The sequence below is a fragment of the Crocodylus siamensis genome, chromosome 7 (genome assembly GCF_052110815.1).
Source record: "Crocodylus siamensis isolate JL-2025a chromosome 7, ASM5211081v1, whole genome shotgun sequence".
NCBI lineage: Eukaryota > Metazoa > Chordata > Crocodylia > Crocodylidae > Crocodylus > Crocodylus siamensis.
The window spans coordinates 19,567,855-19,581,000 of record NC_143401.1 but is presented as its reverse complement, the minus strand read 5'-3'; the positions used below and the strand labels follow the sequence as shown (position 1 = coordinate 19,581,000).

General features: G+C 47.2%; 1 protein-coding gene across 1 annotated transcript in view; it reads left to right on the top strand.

Annotated features, from left to right (window-relative positions):
- The first annotated feature begins 1,201 nt into the window (after positions 1-1,201).
- The window catches only part of LOC149859560 (uncharacterized), a 197,853-nt gene continuing 185,908 nt past the window's right edge, over positions 1,202-13,146 (top strand). The window contains 1 exon segment of the mRNA XM_090057903.1: positions 1,202-2,056. Within this exon segment, the coding sequence (XP_089914029.1) occupies positions 2,044-2,056 (13 nt within the window). The 5' untranslated portion in view covers positions 1,202-2,043.

Sequence of the window (13,146 nt, the reverse complement as noted above, 5' to 3'; positions counted from 1 at the left end):
TTGGTTGAGAAATGCTGCTTTAAGTAGTTATCCTGTTAAGGAAGAACAAGAATGGGATTGGATATGTACTTGATGGTATGTTAACATCTTGAGATTTGGATGGTTAACTCTTAAGTCTGGTCTGTACTAGAACTGGTGAAATTATACCATATAGTTCAAGATACCTCCCTGACTGCTGGGTGCCGTTGTTGGTACAAATATCCCTTTAGCAATAGCTAATCCCAAACGTGCCGGCATAGTGGGCATCCATTCTCTTCTCAGTCAGCTTTAATGTCCATGGCTTAGTCATGGGTGGAGAACAGATGATGGGCAAATGCCCAAAGAGCCGATGTGCAAGAAGACAACTGCTCCCACATCCTTATCTCCGCTTTAAAGATGTTTGCAACAGAGATGTGAAGACAATGAACACTGAGCCAAGCAGCTGGGAGAAGACTGTTAAGGACTGAAGCACTCAGAAACAGCCCACGGAGTGTGCAATGAATGCTTCAGAGGAAAGAAAAGCCCAACCTGCGAAGTCAAGAGCCAGCACCCTGTTCAGACGTGCTCTGTGACCCTCACCCGCGGTAAGTGCGGAAAGGGCTGGTCGTGGTTCAGGGACCGGGCGCCGCGTGGCGGGGCCCTGTTGCGCTGCCCCGCAAGGCAGCCCGGCGCCCGGGTCTCGGGTGGAGAAGAGAAGCGCCGCCGGGATCGCATCTACCGGGGGTGAGGAGTGGGGAGTTTCATTTCCTTTCCCAGCTGTAGGCGAAGGGAGAGGGCAGTGCTGCCTTTCCAGGGGCCCCTCGGTACCGTGAAACACCGGCGGGCGGGGCGGGGCTTTGCGTGGCGGAGAGGAAGCGGGGGGGCTGCAGGCCCCGCACCTGCACGGCCTGCGGGGGGGCGGGACGCTCGCGGCAGGCGGCCCGGGGGGGTCTGTCAGCGCCGGGCCCGGCCGGGAGGCCTGCAGGTAGCAGGGGCCCCGCGGGCGCGCGGGCGGGGTCTGCTCCCAGCCCGGCTCCCGCCCACAGGCCGGCCATGGCGGGGCGGGGCGGGGTGGGCGCGCTGACGGGAAGGCGCTTCCCGGTGTAAACAGGAGCCGCGAGCCGGGGCGCTCCCGGCCCGGCCACGGGCATGAGCGTGGGCACGGGCGCGGGCACGGCCCGCTGCAGCCGCCGGACCAGCCGGGCCCCGCGCGGGGCAGCGAGGTGAGCGCGGCGGGGCCACGTCCCGGGCCGGGGGGAGCCGCCCTCTGCGGGGCCGGCGGCTTCTCCGGGGCGGCCCCGCGCGAGCAACAGGCGGCGGGAGCGGCGGCGGGAGCGGGGCCGGCGCTGTCATCGTGGGGCCGGGCGGCGAGGAGCAGCGTCCCCCGCTCCGGGCGCAGATCGCCCCCCAGCGGGCAGCCTCTGCCTGGAAACGCCTCCGCTTCCTCCCCTCCTCCGCCCCTTGCCGAGCCGCGGGGTGACGGGCCGGGTTTGCAAACAGCCGCGGGCTTCGGCCGCCCCGGCGTGTCCGCGCGCGCGGGGGGTGTCGCCGGGCCGCAGGCGCCACGCAGGACGGGGCCGGGGGCGGCTGCGTGCGGAGCTGCCTCTCCGGGGCGGCGGCGGCGGTGCCCGAGCTCGGCACAGGTGCCGGGCACGGAGGGTGTTCTCAGTTCGGGAAATCAGCTCGTGGCTGTTTCCAGTCGGCAAATAGAAGGGGTGGCCAGAAAAAATCGCCAGTCGTCCTCAAAGTTCAACTCTTCGCTTTGCCGCTGGTTTTAAGAAGGTGCAAGGAAAAGCCACAGGATGGTTCACGCCGCTTTGTAAAACTGAATTCGTTTCAACTGAACTATAGGCTAGTCTAGTTCAGACGTGGTCCAGCGGGTCAAATGTCCTAATGATGCTACTGAGCACGGTCAGTTTGTGTCAGTAAGCCAACGGCATCATCATATAGCCTAGCATAGGCAGCTGGAGATTGCTGGGCGGGTGAGACTGGAAGGACTCCGAAGGCCTGGAGAAGAGCTGAAACTTTGAGATCCCTCCTTGGGCAGGACAGTAATGCCACCACCTCCTTACCAAAAGTGGGAGGATGAATGGAGGAGGTAAGGTGAAAGGGGGAGTGTAACTTCTGCAACTGGAATAGGGTCTGAACCACTGCCAAGAGCAAGTGAGGAGGTCAGTAGCAGAACTTGTTGGGAAACCATTAGATGAAACAATTTCATCCAAAAAAATGCTGTTTTGCTGAGCTTAAATGTTTTGTTAGAAACATCTCCTGTTCCATACATTCTTACCAAATCCTCCCAAACCCTGGCCTAGGCCTGCCCTGGGGCTAGGATACTGGCCTCTGCTGGCCTCTGATTCCAGGTCTGACTGAATAGGTGTGTGTGCTTGAGAGGAGGCACTATGGGAGATCCCTGCAGATACTCAGTAAAATTGTATTTATGTATTTATTGCCAATTTGGCTCTGCTGTTATCAGTGGAGGGCAAGCTTAGTTTCACTGAGTAACTGCAGGGTTGAGGAGCTTCCAGTTTGATGAAAATTAAAAAAAAAAAAAAGGTTTGATTTGGGTGGAGAGCTCAGCAAACTGGAAACTGGTTTTTCAGGTAGTGCAAGTCAGTAGCTTTGACTACATGCAGGAGATGGATAAGAAGGCATTTTCCATTGTGGAATTCCAGATTTCAGCTCAAGACTGCAAGCTCTAATCGGTCCTTGCAGGGCTGTGCAGTGATGCTTGTTGACGTTGTGTCAGAAATCCATACAGCAAAGCATATAACTGCTTCGTTGTTAGCAAGGGTGATGTCCCTTCAAGAACATAGCAACTTTAGAAAGACAATATCATACCCAGGGCTGTCCAACTTGTAAGTGGTGGGGGGCTGAATGGCTTGCAGGTCCCACTAGCACTAGCCACACACTTGGACACCACTGATGCCCCTGCTACTGCCCTGCAGAGGTCCCTCCTCACTGCTCCACCATGTGCTGCTCCCCTCCCATGCACACATACATTTCTCTGCAAGCCTGTGGTGGCCAGAGGCTGCATTTTAATCCATCACAAGCTGCATGTGGCCTGTGGGCTGCCATTTAGACAGCTTTCAACTAACCTTTGCAATACTGTAGTAGTTTTTGTGGTGAGGTCACATAAGGAGTCTGGAGTAGACTGCTCACTCCAGCTTGAGCAAGTCAATACAAATTTATTGAATAACACTTTGGACAGTGCTGTGTTTTAAAAAACATGTTATCTATACCGTGAACCTACTGGAGTATTTGGTTAGGCTTGTACAGTGTCTTTGCATATTGGAGTGTCTGATGTAAGTGGTTACTTGCTCTTAAGTTACCATCTTCCTTGCCTTTACTGCTTAACCTTTTTTTGTTTCTTACTGGCTAATTACATGGAATAGTATTAGGGAGAAAATCCACAGTAAATACAAATAGATCAAAGAGTAGGTTTTGCTGTTTTAAAGTCTGCCCCCAGATTTGCACCTAGCTCCCATTAAAAAACAACACATCCCCAGCCTTAAGGTATGTCTTCTGCAGTCAGAGGTGTGAATGAAGCTTGTGTAGACACTAGAGAGGGATATTCTGTTTGCCAGGTAGCTGTGGCAGCTGGATGGCATGCAGTGTCTAAGCTAGGTAGTTCAAAGGGAGTGTGCTCGTGTGTATGCTTGTGCATGAAAGAGAGAGATATACATTGCCAGCAGTTCTAGCTGCCCCACATACATTTAAAACAGTCATGTGAAAGATTAGGCAACTCTTGCTTGTTTAGATTAATAAAGAAAACACTGAATAAGGGGCTCATTCTTAGGCACTGTGCATATTTGACATACTTTAAAGATACATGCTTGAAATTGCAGTAAAGTGTAATGTACATCCCCATCATTGATCCAGGCAATTTGAAAACTCAAATATCTTCTCCAAACAATTGTCTGCTGTTAACATTTCTCCTCATTATCAAATCCTGGGGAGGAGCTGAGGGGAGCTGAACTTTGTGATGCTTGGAATGTCATCAGATTCAAACTGTATCAGACTAATGGTATAAGCAAAATACTACTCCCTTCTAAAACTGGTATTGTTTAAGGCCTACATGAACTGGCAAGTTTTGCAGCACACTGGGGGTTCACTAGAGATCTAACATGATGTCATAGGTTAGGGAACTAGACTGAAAACATCCTGGAATCCTTCGTCCCAAGAATCACCAGCATTAATATCATTAGAGCCTTGCTGCCGTTCCAGAACATACGGGAGTAGGTTTCTCTCCAGTAGGCAGGTCACAAAGCATGATAGTAACAAGGGGTGAGATTTCTAAGACCTCAGGAAATTGGGTCCTGCATTTGGATTTAGTAAAAATTGGTTACATTATTCCTTTAGGCATCTTTTAAAAATCCCAGCTTAGCCTTTCAGTGCACTTGCTATAGCCAGGAGAGAGACCCTGGAGTATGTCTGGCATCTGGGTGGTATCTGTTTGGGGAAGCTTATACCTATTTCTGAGGTGGTCATCAGCCTTTGCCTTGCCCAGAAGTTCCTGTTTGGCCTTCAAGGACAATACCAAGAAGAGCAATCCAGCCTGAATGTGACCTGGATTGTGAGTAGTAATGTCAGGATCTGCATCTGCATTCTGGAATCTCACTTGTTAGGCAGCTGAAAGATACTGTAAGGCCACTGCTACTATGCTAGTCTTCAGAATCTAGTAAGGCCCAAGTTTATGTACCATGTTGGAAAAGACGCACCTATACCCTCATTATAAGAGATGTCAACTTCCACCAGATGCTTTCCTTGTGACAGTAGTGTCCCCTCAGTTTTGTCCGGATTTAGCATCTGCCATTTCCTTTTGATCAAAAAATGTAGCTGCAAAAGACAGGAAAAGGAAAGAAAGTAGAATTTTAGTTGAATAAAGACCATTAATGCAGGGTATCATTAGTGTGTTTGACTCCTCTACTCCAATAGCATATGATGTTTGCCCCTACCCCTCACTTTATTTTTAGAAATATTTCAGTTCCTCTACTGTGCAGTAGTGCAGCTCTAGAATGACTGTAAAATGCCTCTTAATCAACAAAGTTACTTTGTGTATTCTAGGTCAAATTTTCTGGCTTTAAAGAACAAAAACTGTTATGGATGCTGTTGCTATCAGCTTCGTGAAGCCACCATAGCTGTGGTAAAGGGAGATGGATTATATTCTTGTTAGCTGAACTGTTTACTAAGTTTTGTCACCTGGATCTGGTTATGTCTATGGGAGATGATGGGATGGATATTGCTGAGGATAGAATTTAGTCTGGAGGATTGGAACAGGTACTTGGATGCACCTGTCAGTTTGGTCAAGTAATAATAAGTTGACTTTTAAATAGTTTCAGCTATTTAAGGGAATTTGAATTATACCATTAGCAGTGTGCGAATACTTGAGTAATTTGGACTCCCAAGTATGTGTCCGGTCCGTAGTCCTCAGTATAAAGGAGGGCAGGAGAGACCATTCAAACGGGTGTATTGGCAGCAATAAGAATAATACTAATGGTCTTTTTCTTGTTAAACTTACAACTATCAGCTTTTATTTTAGTAAGAGGGTACTCTGTTTAATGAAAGTCAGTGCATGAGCCCCCTTCAAATAGAAACCAGCCAACTGGAACTGAGGGGATTTCTAAGAGGTTTATTTTTGTGTCTGCTGCTACTGGCATTTTGGGTCACCCAGGACAGGAGTAATCTCCCCAATCCTTCTATTTCTAGTTTAAAAGCACAGTGCATTTACTAAGGGTGAATTGCCATTAAGCTATCCTCTCCTTTATTACAGTCCTTGTGACTATGAAATCCACTATCACAAGAGTCAAGTGAATGGAAAGATGTAGGTGTATTGCTATATTCTAGCACTCTTACCTGAAGACAAGTAAACGAAAGAAAAAGATGGCCTTTCAGTACACATTTTCTGCGTCATTTCTGTAGTGTGGATCTGATAGTAGGCGAGTCTCATAAATGTCTACACTTTCCATTTGTAGTTGTGGTTCACCATTTTGTCTATTCACAATGGTGTAACATCCCTGTGGTGACTTTCCTCAATTTGTTTTCTTCTTTTTCCACCTTTATTTGGCTATTTGGGATAGCAAGTGCTGGGTAGATGGAGAGGGAAGGCCTATAATATCTTTGTTTTCTCTTTGTGGGACAGGAAAGGTCTTTTAATAAGCATCTGTACAGCAAAAAAAAAAAGAAGTTATACAGTGAGTGATGTATCTGAGATGAAAACAGACTGAAAAAGCATGTGTAAGCACAAGTCTCTTGTTGGGAGCTCTGTGTCTTTTGGAAATCTACCAGCTGCTTGATTTGTTATATAGTTTAGTTTGGAAGCCTGTCTGGTAAATATCATTTGTTTCTCTGTAGCTTTGTATCCACTATGTTGTTTGTTAAATGTGGCTGCTATCCTTGTGGCAACCAAATTGGAAGAGATACTATATGAAGATGAATAGCATTTACTGAAGATGTATGCAGGGCAATATTTTGAATATCAAGGATGTTAAAAATGCATAGTGATCTGTTATATGAGAGGATTTATTTGACTCAAGTAATAAACACAGGTGTTTAGCTCTGAAAGTTGAGGTCAACTGGATGCTAAGAGCTATTAAAAAAGCAGCATGTGTGATTGAAATGGAGTGGGGAAAAATAACTTGCTCCCAGCATAACTAAACTAAACTGAAACCAATAAACCACCTTCCCACCTGCTAACTGTATTAGTGTTCTGTCGCGTTGAAATATCCGGTTGCTTTCAGGCATGAAAGCATTTTATAATTGTTTCTTAGCTGTTCCTTTTCTATGAGAAGTTTATTTTGTTACAGTGATCTGATGATGACAGTGACAGGGCTGTTTTGCATTATTCATCACAAGGTGAGAGGTAACTACCGATCTTTCTGACAGACTTTTGAAGTTGAAAGTCTTGTTAAAAATGGAATAAAAATGCTCATCTATGAACTCCAGATAAAATAAATTAATTGCAGCTATTACTTCTCATTTAAATTGAAGATGCAAGAAATTACTGAAGGGCTGTGGATTTCATAGAACTTGGTACATATTGAATCAAACTAATCCCTGGTGCATCTCCATGGGCTTCTACCTCCTCTCTGCATCAGTACTTATTAGGGCTGTGTATAATCTGTTTTCTCCCTTCCTTTTGCTGGCTTGTTAGGATTCACCTACTTTCTGTTGCTGACTCAAACTTTAGGTACAAAGCTGCACAAAGCTGTTGAGTACCTTTATTGTATTTTATCATCAGAGTACCTTGTGAGGTAGGGAGTGTGATAATCCCCATCTTTCTGGAATGTAGGTTGTAGCCATGTTGGTCTAAGTCTAAGGGCATAGGCAGGTGACGTTCTTTGGGTAAATCCAATTTTTTTTATTAGACCAACTCAAATCATTGGAAAAATTCTTCTTTACAAGCTTTCAGGTACAGATACCTTTTGTCAGGCTGAGGAAGCATCTGCAGTTAGTTTGTGCTCTTCCTGGATGGAATAGTAAAGCAACCAGAGGCCAGTATGTATGCAAGGAAGTGAAAATGTGAACTGAGGTAGTCAATGGGTGACAGACAGGTGGGGGAAGGGGAATGAATATAGCTGTAGCCAATGGTGGGGGGAGGGAGCGAATAGATATAGCTGGTAAAAAGTAGAGAGGTTACCTGGGGAGTCGGATGTTAGGCAGATAATGTGTCATAATTGCAGTGTCCATATTTAGTCCAACTAGATTTTTGCAAAAAAATTCTTTAATTGCAAGCTTTCGGGTACAAGCACCCTTTTTTCAGGCAAAGGAGAATAGATTGTAAAAGTTCTCCTGGGTAGAAATGAAAGTTAACATTTCATAGGAGAGTTTAAGGTGTGGTAAAATCTGTTTGGAACAGTTCATTTTGTATGCAGATTAGGCTGAGAGACAAGCTGGAATTGTTTTTATACAAAGTTGTTCAGTGGTAAGCAGGATGTAGCCATATTTCCTTCTGGTTATGGTGTTTCATATTTCACAGAGGAATAAAAAGATGGAATGCTCTTCTGGGCAGAAATTTCTTATGTGGTAAGGTGTCTCTGAGCTCGGTGGTGGTGATGATGATGCAAATTACCTTGAACAAAACTTTTTTCTCCTCTGAACTATGAAACACCATAACCAGAAGGAAATCTGCCTATACCCTACTTACCACCAAACAACTTTGAGGAAAACAGACTATTTCAACTTTTCTACTAGTCTGCCAAATATAGGGAAAATGTTCTGGAATGGGGATTTTAAAACGAGTATTGCAGAACATTTGAGGAAAGGAAATGTGGAATTTGCATTTTCCTGAATGCTTGCACCTCCTGCCTGGGTGCCCGTGCTTCGTAGAATCAAGAGTTCCATGCCGCGTGTGTGTTCAATCATAATAGCTCAAATAGTTGATTTTAAATACTGAATATTGGTCACAATCCCTTTGTTAAAAATCTCTCAAAATAAATGTGGTCATTTTACAGGCAGCTTGTGAATATCAAAACAAACTAAAGATATAACCTTGCAGGGATAGAGCCAGGAACTGCCAAAGTGAGGTATGGGAACAGCAACCTGTGCTGCAGGGTGGCTGAATCTGCTGCTCCCAGCCTTCCCCACCCCAGTGCAGGCAGATTTCCCTGTGGGAGCCTTTGGGGACTTTTTCAAGTTTCCAGAGCAGGTAAGAATCCCTGCCCCCCATCCCTATGCTTCTTCTCCTCCGCTTCCCCTCTTCCTCTGCTTACTGCTGCAGCACTGCACCCCTCTGGCCCTGTCTCCTTTTAAGGGAATGAGGCAGCCATACAGATTGCTGCTTGCTTTAGCAGGTGAGTAGGGAAAGAGCTCTGACCTCTGCAGCTCACAGGCATTTAGAAGAGAGATTCTTCCTTCTGTATGCTTAGAGGTATGAGAGAAAGCATATTTTAATATTGTTAACCCAAATCTTTCAAGAATGGAGTTCTGTATGGCTGGGCTTTTTTACAGATTACAAGAGGTTAGAAGTCACAGAGTTGGGAAATGCCTTTTTATCATTTATCCCATCTTCCTTCCTTCCTAAAAACATAGGAAAGTCCTCACAAAAAACAGAATTAAGATGAAGGTGATGCAGTTAAGCATCACGATAACACGAGATCCTCTGTCTAGGTTTTCCTGTCCATTTCCCATGCTGTTCACTATGTTTGACTGTATGTTCACTGTAATCATACTAAAGTATGAGTGACGCAAAAAAGATTAGATTAATAATTAATAAAATGAATGAGTCATTGGTTTGGAGGGCCTGAAAGTATTTCTTCTAACAGTTGGGGAGGGGATGAGTAGAAATGGACTGCAGTTGTGTGAAACCTCTTGCATAATCGTTAGAAAAGCTCACTTGAAAGTGGAAAGAAGAATGTTACCAACTATTTGAATTGGTCTAATAAAAGATATCAGATTCACCTAAAGAACTTTGTCTGCCACTTGAAAGTGGAGGAACAAAAGCCAGATCTTACGAAGTGCTGAACACCCTCGGTCACTGCTAGTTGAAGGTCCCTGGGATGCTGTGTGATCAAGCAGGTAACTACATTCGTGTTCCTTTTTGTTTTTACTCACTAGACCAGAACATGTCAAAAACTAGTTGGCAAATGAAGTCACACCTGCGTACTATTGCTTGTCATCTACCTGTCAGAGGGCAATAAGGTGGAGCAATGTCTTCTCACCAGGCTTTCCAAATTGCCTCCTATAAGAGGTACTATTTCAGTCTGATAGATGTAAGGGATGCTGATTCATTTTCAAGGCTTGTAACCATCTTCATCACCGCTATGTGCAGTCCCTGTTGCTCTGTACTTAATATTTTCTTTGTCCGAGCAGACTTTAACAATAATCCTTTCTCTCTACTCTTTCTGAGCTTTGATAGAGATGAACTCAGGGATCTTGTGAATTCTTCCCTTATCTGAATGGTAACTGCTTGCACTTTCCTCTCCTGCACTCCCCACAAGGAAGATGATAGATGTGTGTGATATTGGCTTGTACTTTGAAGCACAGATTCTGGAGGTCCTTTGAACTTTGAGTGTCTACAGCACGGCGTACAGAAGACCCGTGGGTAACTTATAACTGTCTGCTGCTAGTGCTCAACCAGCAGAATACTAAAATTAACCTGCCTTCTATTTCTGCCTCTGATCTCCAATTATAAGCATATTAATTTAAAGCATGTGGACAGATGTACCACATCAAGCTCTGATCTTGTCATAAGCTCAGCAGAACTGGATGTCTCTGGAACCTCCAGATACAAAATTGGTGCTGTAAGAACAGATGCAAATAATCTTTTTTTATTGGAAGTGTATGGCACTTTCTAGAATTGGGCCCAATTTTTCATGAAGTGCTTTTTCCTGTTGTTATCACCACCTGTAGTGGTATGTATAGGAAACTGTTGAAATTGCTGCATTGTGAATATTCAGCAAGATCTTGTAGGAAATGTGGGGGAATATGCATTGCAGAGATTTGTTTACTTACCACTATCTTACAAGGTCTTACAAGAAATCAACAATTCTCAGCTAAAATCTTTCTCTTCTCCCACTACCATACCACATCTAGAAGGATAGTTTCATAGTTAGTAGGGTTGGAAGGGACCTGAGCAGATCATCAAGTCTAACCCCCTGCCATGGCAGGAAAGAGTACTGGGGTCAAATGACCCCAGCAAGGTGATTGTCAAGCCTTGTCTTAAAGACACCCAGCACCACTTCGCCTGGAAGTTGGTTCCAGATCCTAGCCACCCTGACCGTGAAGTAGCACCTCCTGATATCTAGCCTGAATCTACTCTCTGCCAGCTTGTGACCATTATTCCTGGTCACTCCTGGTAGTGCTCGGGGGAACAGGGACTCCCCCAATGCCTGCTGGTCCCCCCCGACTAGTTTGTAACAGGCCACTAGACCCCCCCTCAGCCTTCTCTTGTGGAGGCTGAACAGGCTCAGGTCCCTTAGCCTCTCCTTGTAGGGCCTGCCCTGCTGCCCCCTGATCATGCGAGTGGCCCTCCTCTGGACCCTCTCCATGTTGTCCACATCCCTTTTGAAGTGCGGCACCCAGAACTGGGCACGGTACTGCAGCTGAGGCCTGACCAGTGCCGCATAAAGGGGGAGGATCACCTCCTTGGACCTGCTTGAGATGCATCTGTGGATGCATGACAGGGTATGGTTGGCCTTCCTGACTGCACCCCCACACTGCCGGCCCATGTTCATCTTGGCATCAATGATGACTCCAAGATCCTTTTCTGCCTCTGCACTGACGAGAAGGGAGTTCCCCAGCCTGTAGCTATGCTGCTGGTTCTTCCTCCCCAGGTACAGCACCTTGCACTTGTCAGTGTTGAAATCCATCCTGTTCTCATCCACCCACACCTGTAATCTGTCTAGGTCTGATTGTAGCCTATTCCTTCCTTCTAGCATGCCCACATCCCCCCACATCTTAGTGTCATCAGCAAATTTGAACAGGGTGCTTTTTACCCCCTCATCCAAGTCACTGATGAAGATATTGAATAGTGCAGGCCTGAGGACCGAGCCCTGGAGGACCCCACTGTCCCTCCAGGTCGAAAATGACCCATCCACCACTGCTGTCTGGGTGCGGCCCTCCAGCCAGTTGGCGACCCATTTGACTGTGTGGGTGTCGACACCACAGTCCCCCAGTTTCTTAATGAAAACGGGATGAGAGACAGTGACGAAGGCCTTCCAAAAGTCCAGAAAGACTATGTCCACTGCTACCTCTGCATTTAAGGATTTGGTGACCTGGTCGTAGAAGGCCACCAGGTTTGTCTGACAGGACCTGCCTCGAATGAACCCGTGTTGGTTGCCCCTAAGCATAATATCCCCTGCTGGCCCCCCCCATGGACATGTACCAGGATAATTCTCTCAAAAAGCTTGTCCAGGATCGAGGGAAGACTACTGGCCTATAGTTCCCTGGGTCCTCCTTCCTCCCTTTTTTGAAGATGGGAACCACGTTGGCCCTCTTCCAGTCCTCTGGCACCACACCAGAGCACCACGAGCGCTCATAAAGCTGTGCCAGGGGTCCCACAATGACCTCAGCCAATTCCCTCAGCACTCTGGGGTGGAGATGGTCCGGACCAGCTGATTTGAATACATCCAGTCCCTCCAGAAGTTCCCTGACTAGATCCTCACTGACCCTTGGCCTAGGTGCACCTCCCCTGGGGCCTGAGGGGGACCCAGTGGGGGGGCTGATCCGGGCCCTGCTCAGGAGAATGGAGGCAAAGAAGTTGTTAACTATGTCAGCTTTGTTGTCTGGTGTGACGACCAAATTTCCTAACGTGTCCTGCAGGGGTCCCACATTACCCGGAACCTTCTTTTTGCCCCCTGTGTATTTAAAAAAAAGGACTTCCTGTTGTCCTTGATCTGGGAAGCTAGTCCCATTTCCATCTCTGCCTTGGCTTTCCTGACTGCCCCCCGGCATCCCCGAGCAACTGCAGTATAGTCATCCCTGGTGATGGCCCCTTCCTTCCACTGGGTGTCTGCCTCCCTTTTAGCTAGAAGACATTCCCCGGTGCTTCTGGTGAGCCATGGGGGCTTTTGCGTCCTCCTGTTCACTTGATCCATGTTGGGATTACCTTCCTTTGGGCTTGGAGGATCGTCTCCTTAAGGAGCGACCACTCTTCTTGGACACCTGGCTCCCCTCCCCTCTGGGACCTCAGTGCTTCCCCGACTATTCTCCTTAGCTCATTGAAGTCTTCCCTCCTGAAATCTAGGGCTGCTGCCTTGCTGTAGGCATTTGCCACCTTGCGCTGGATGGTGAATTCCAGCAGGCGATGATCGCTGTTGCCCAGGTGGTCGAGCACCCGCAGCCCCCTCACCAGGTCATCACCCGTGGCCAGCACCAGGTCCAACAAGGCCTCTCCCCTGGTGGGGCTGTGCACCTCCTGGGTTAGATGGAGGTCCTGCATTTGGGCTAGGAACTTACTGAACGGTCAGACCTGGCTGACTGCTCTTCCCAGCAGATGTCTGGAACGTTCAGGTCACTCGTGATGACCGCGTCCTTCAACCTAACTACCTCCGTGAGCTGACTTAATTCCTGGTCTAGCTCTTCCCCTTGGTTGGGAAGTCTGTAGTAGACCCCCACCGTTAAATCTCTTTCCCCTCGACTGGCTTGTGTTCTAACCCAGAGCACTTCAGTGTGCCCCTCCTCTGATTCTGTGCTAGCTGGTGAGGATGTGCTAGCTGGTGAGGATGTGTATTTCTCCTTAATGTAGAGCGC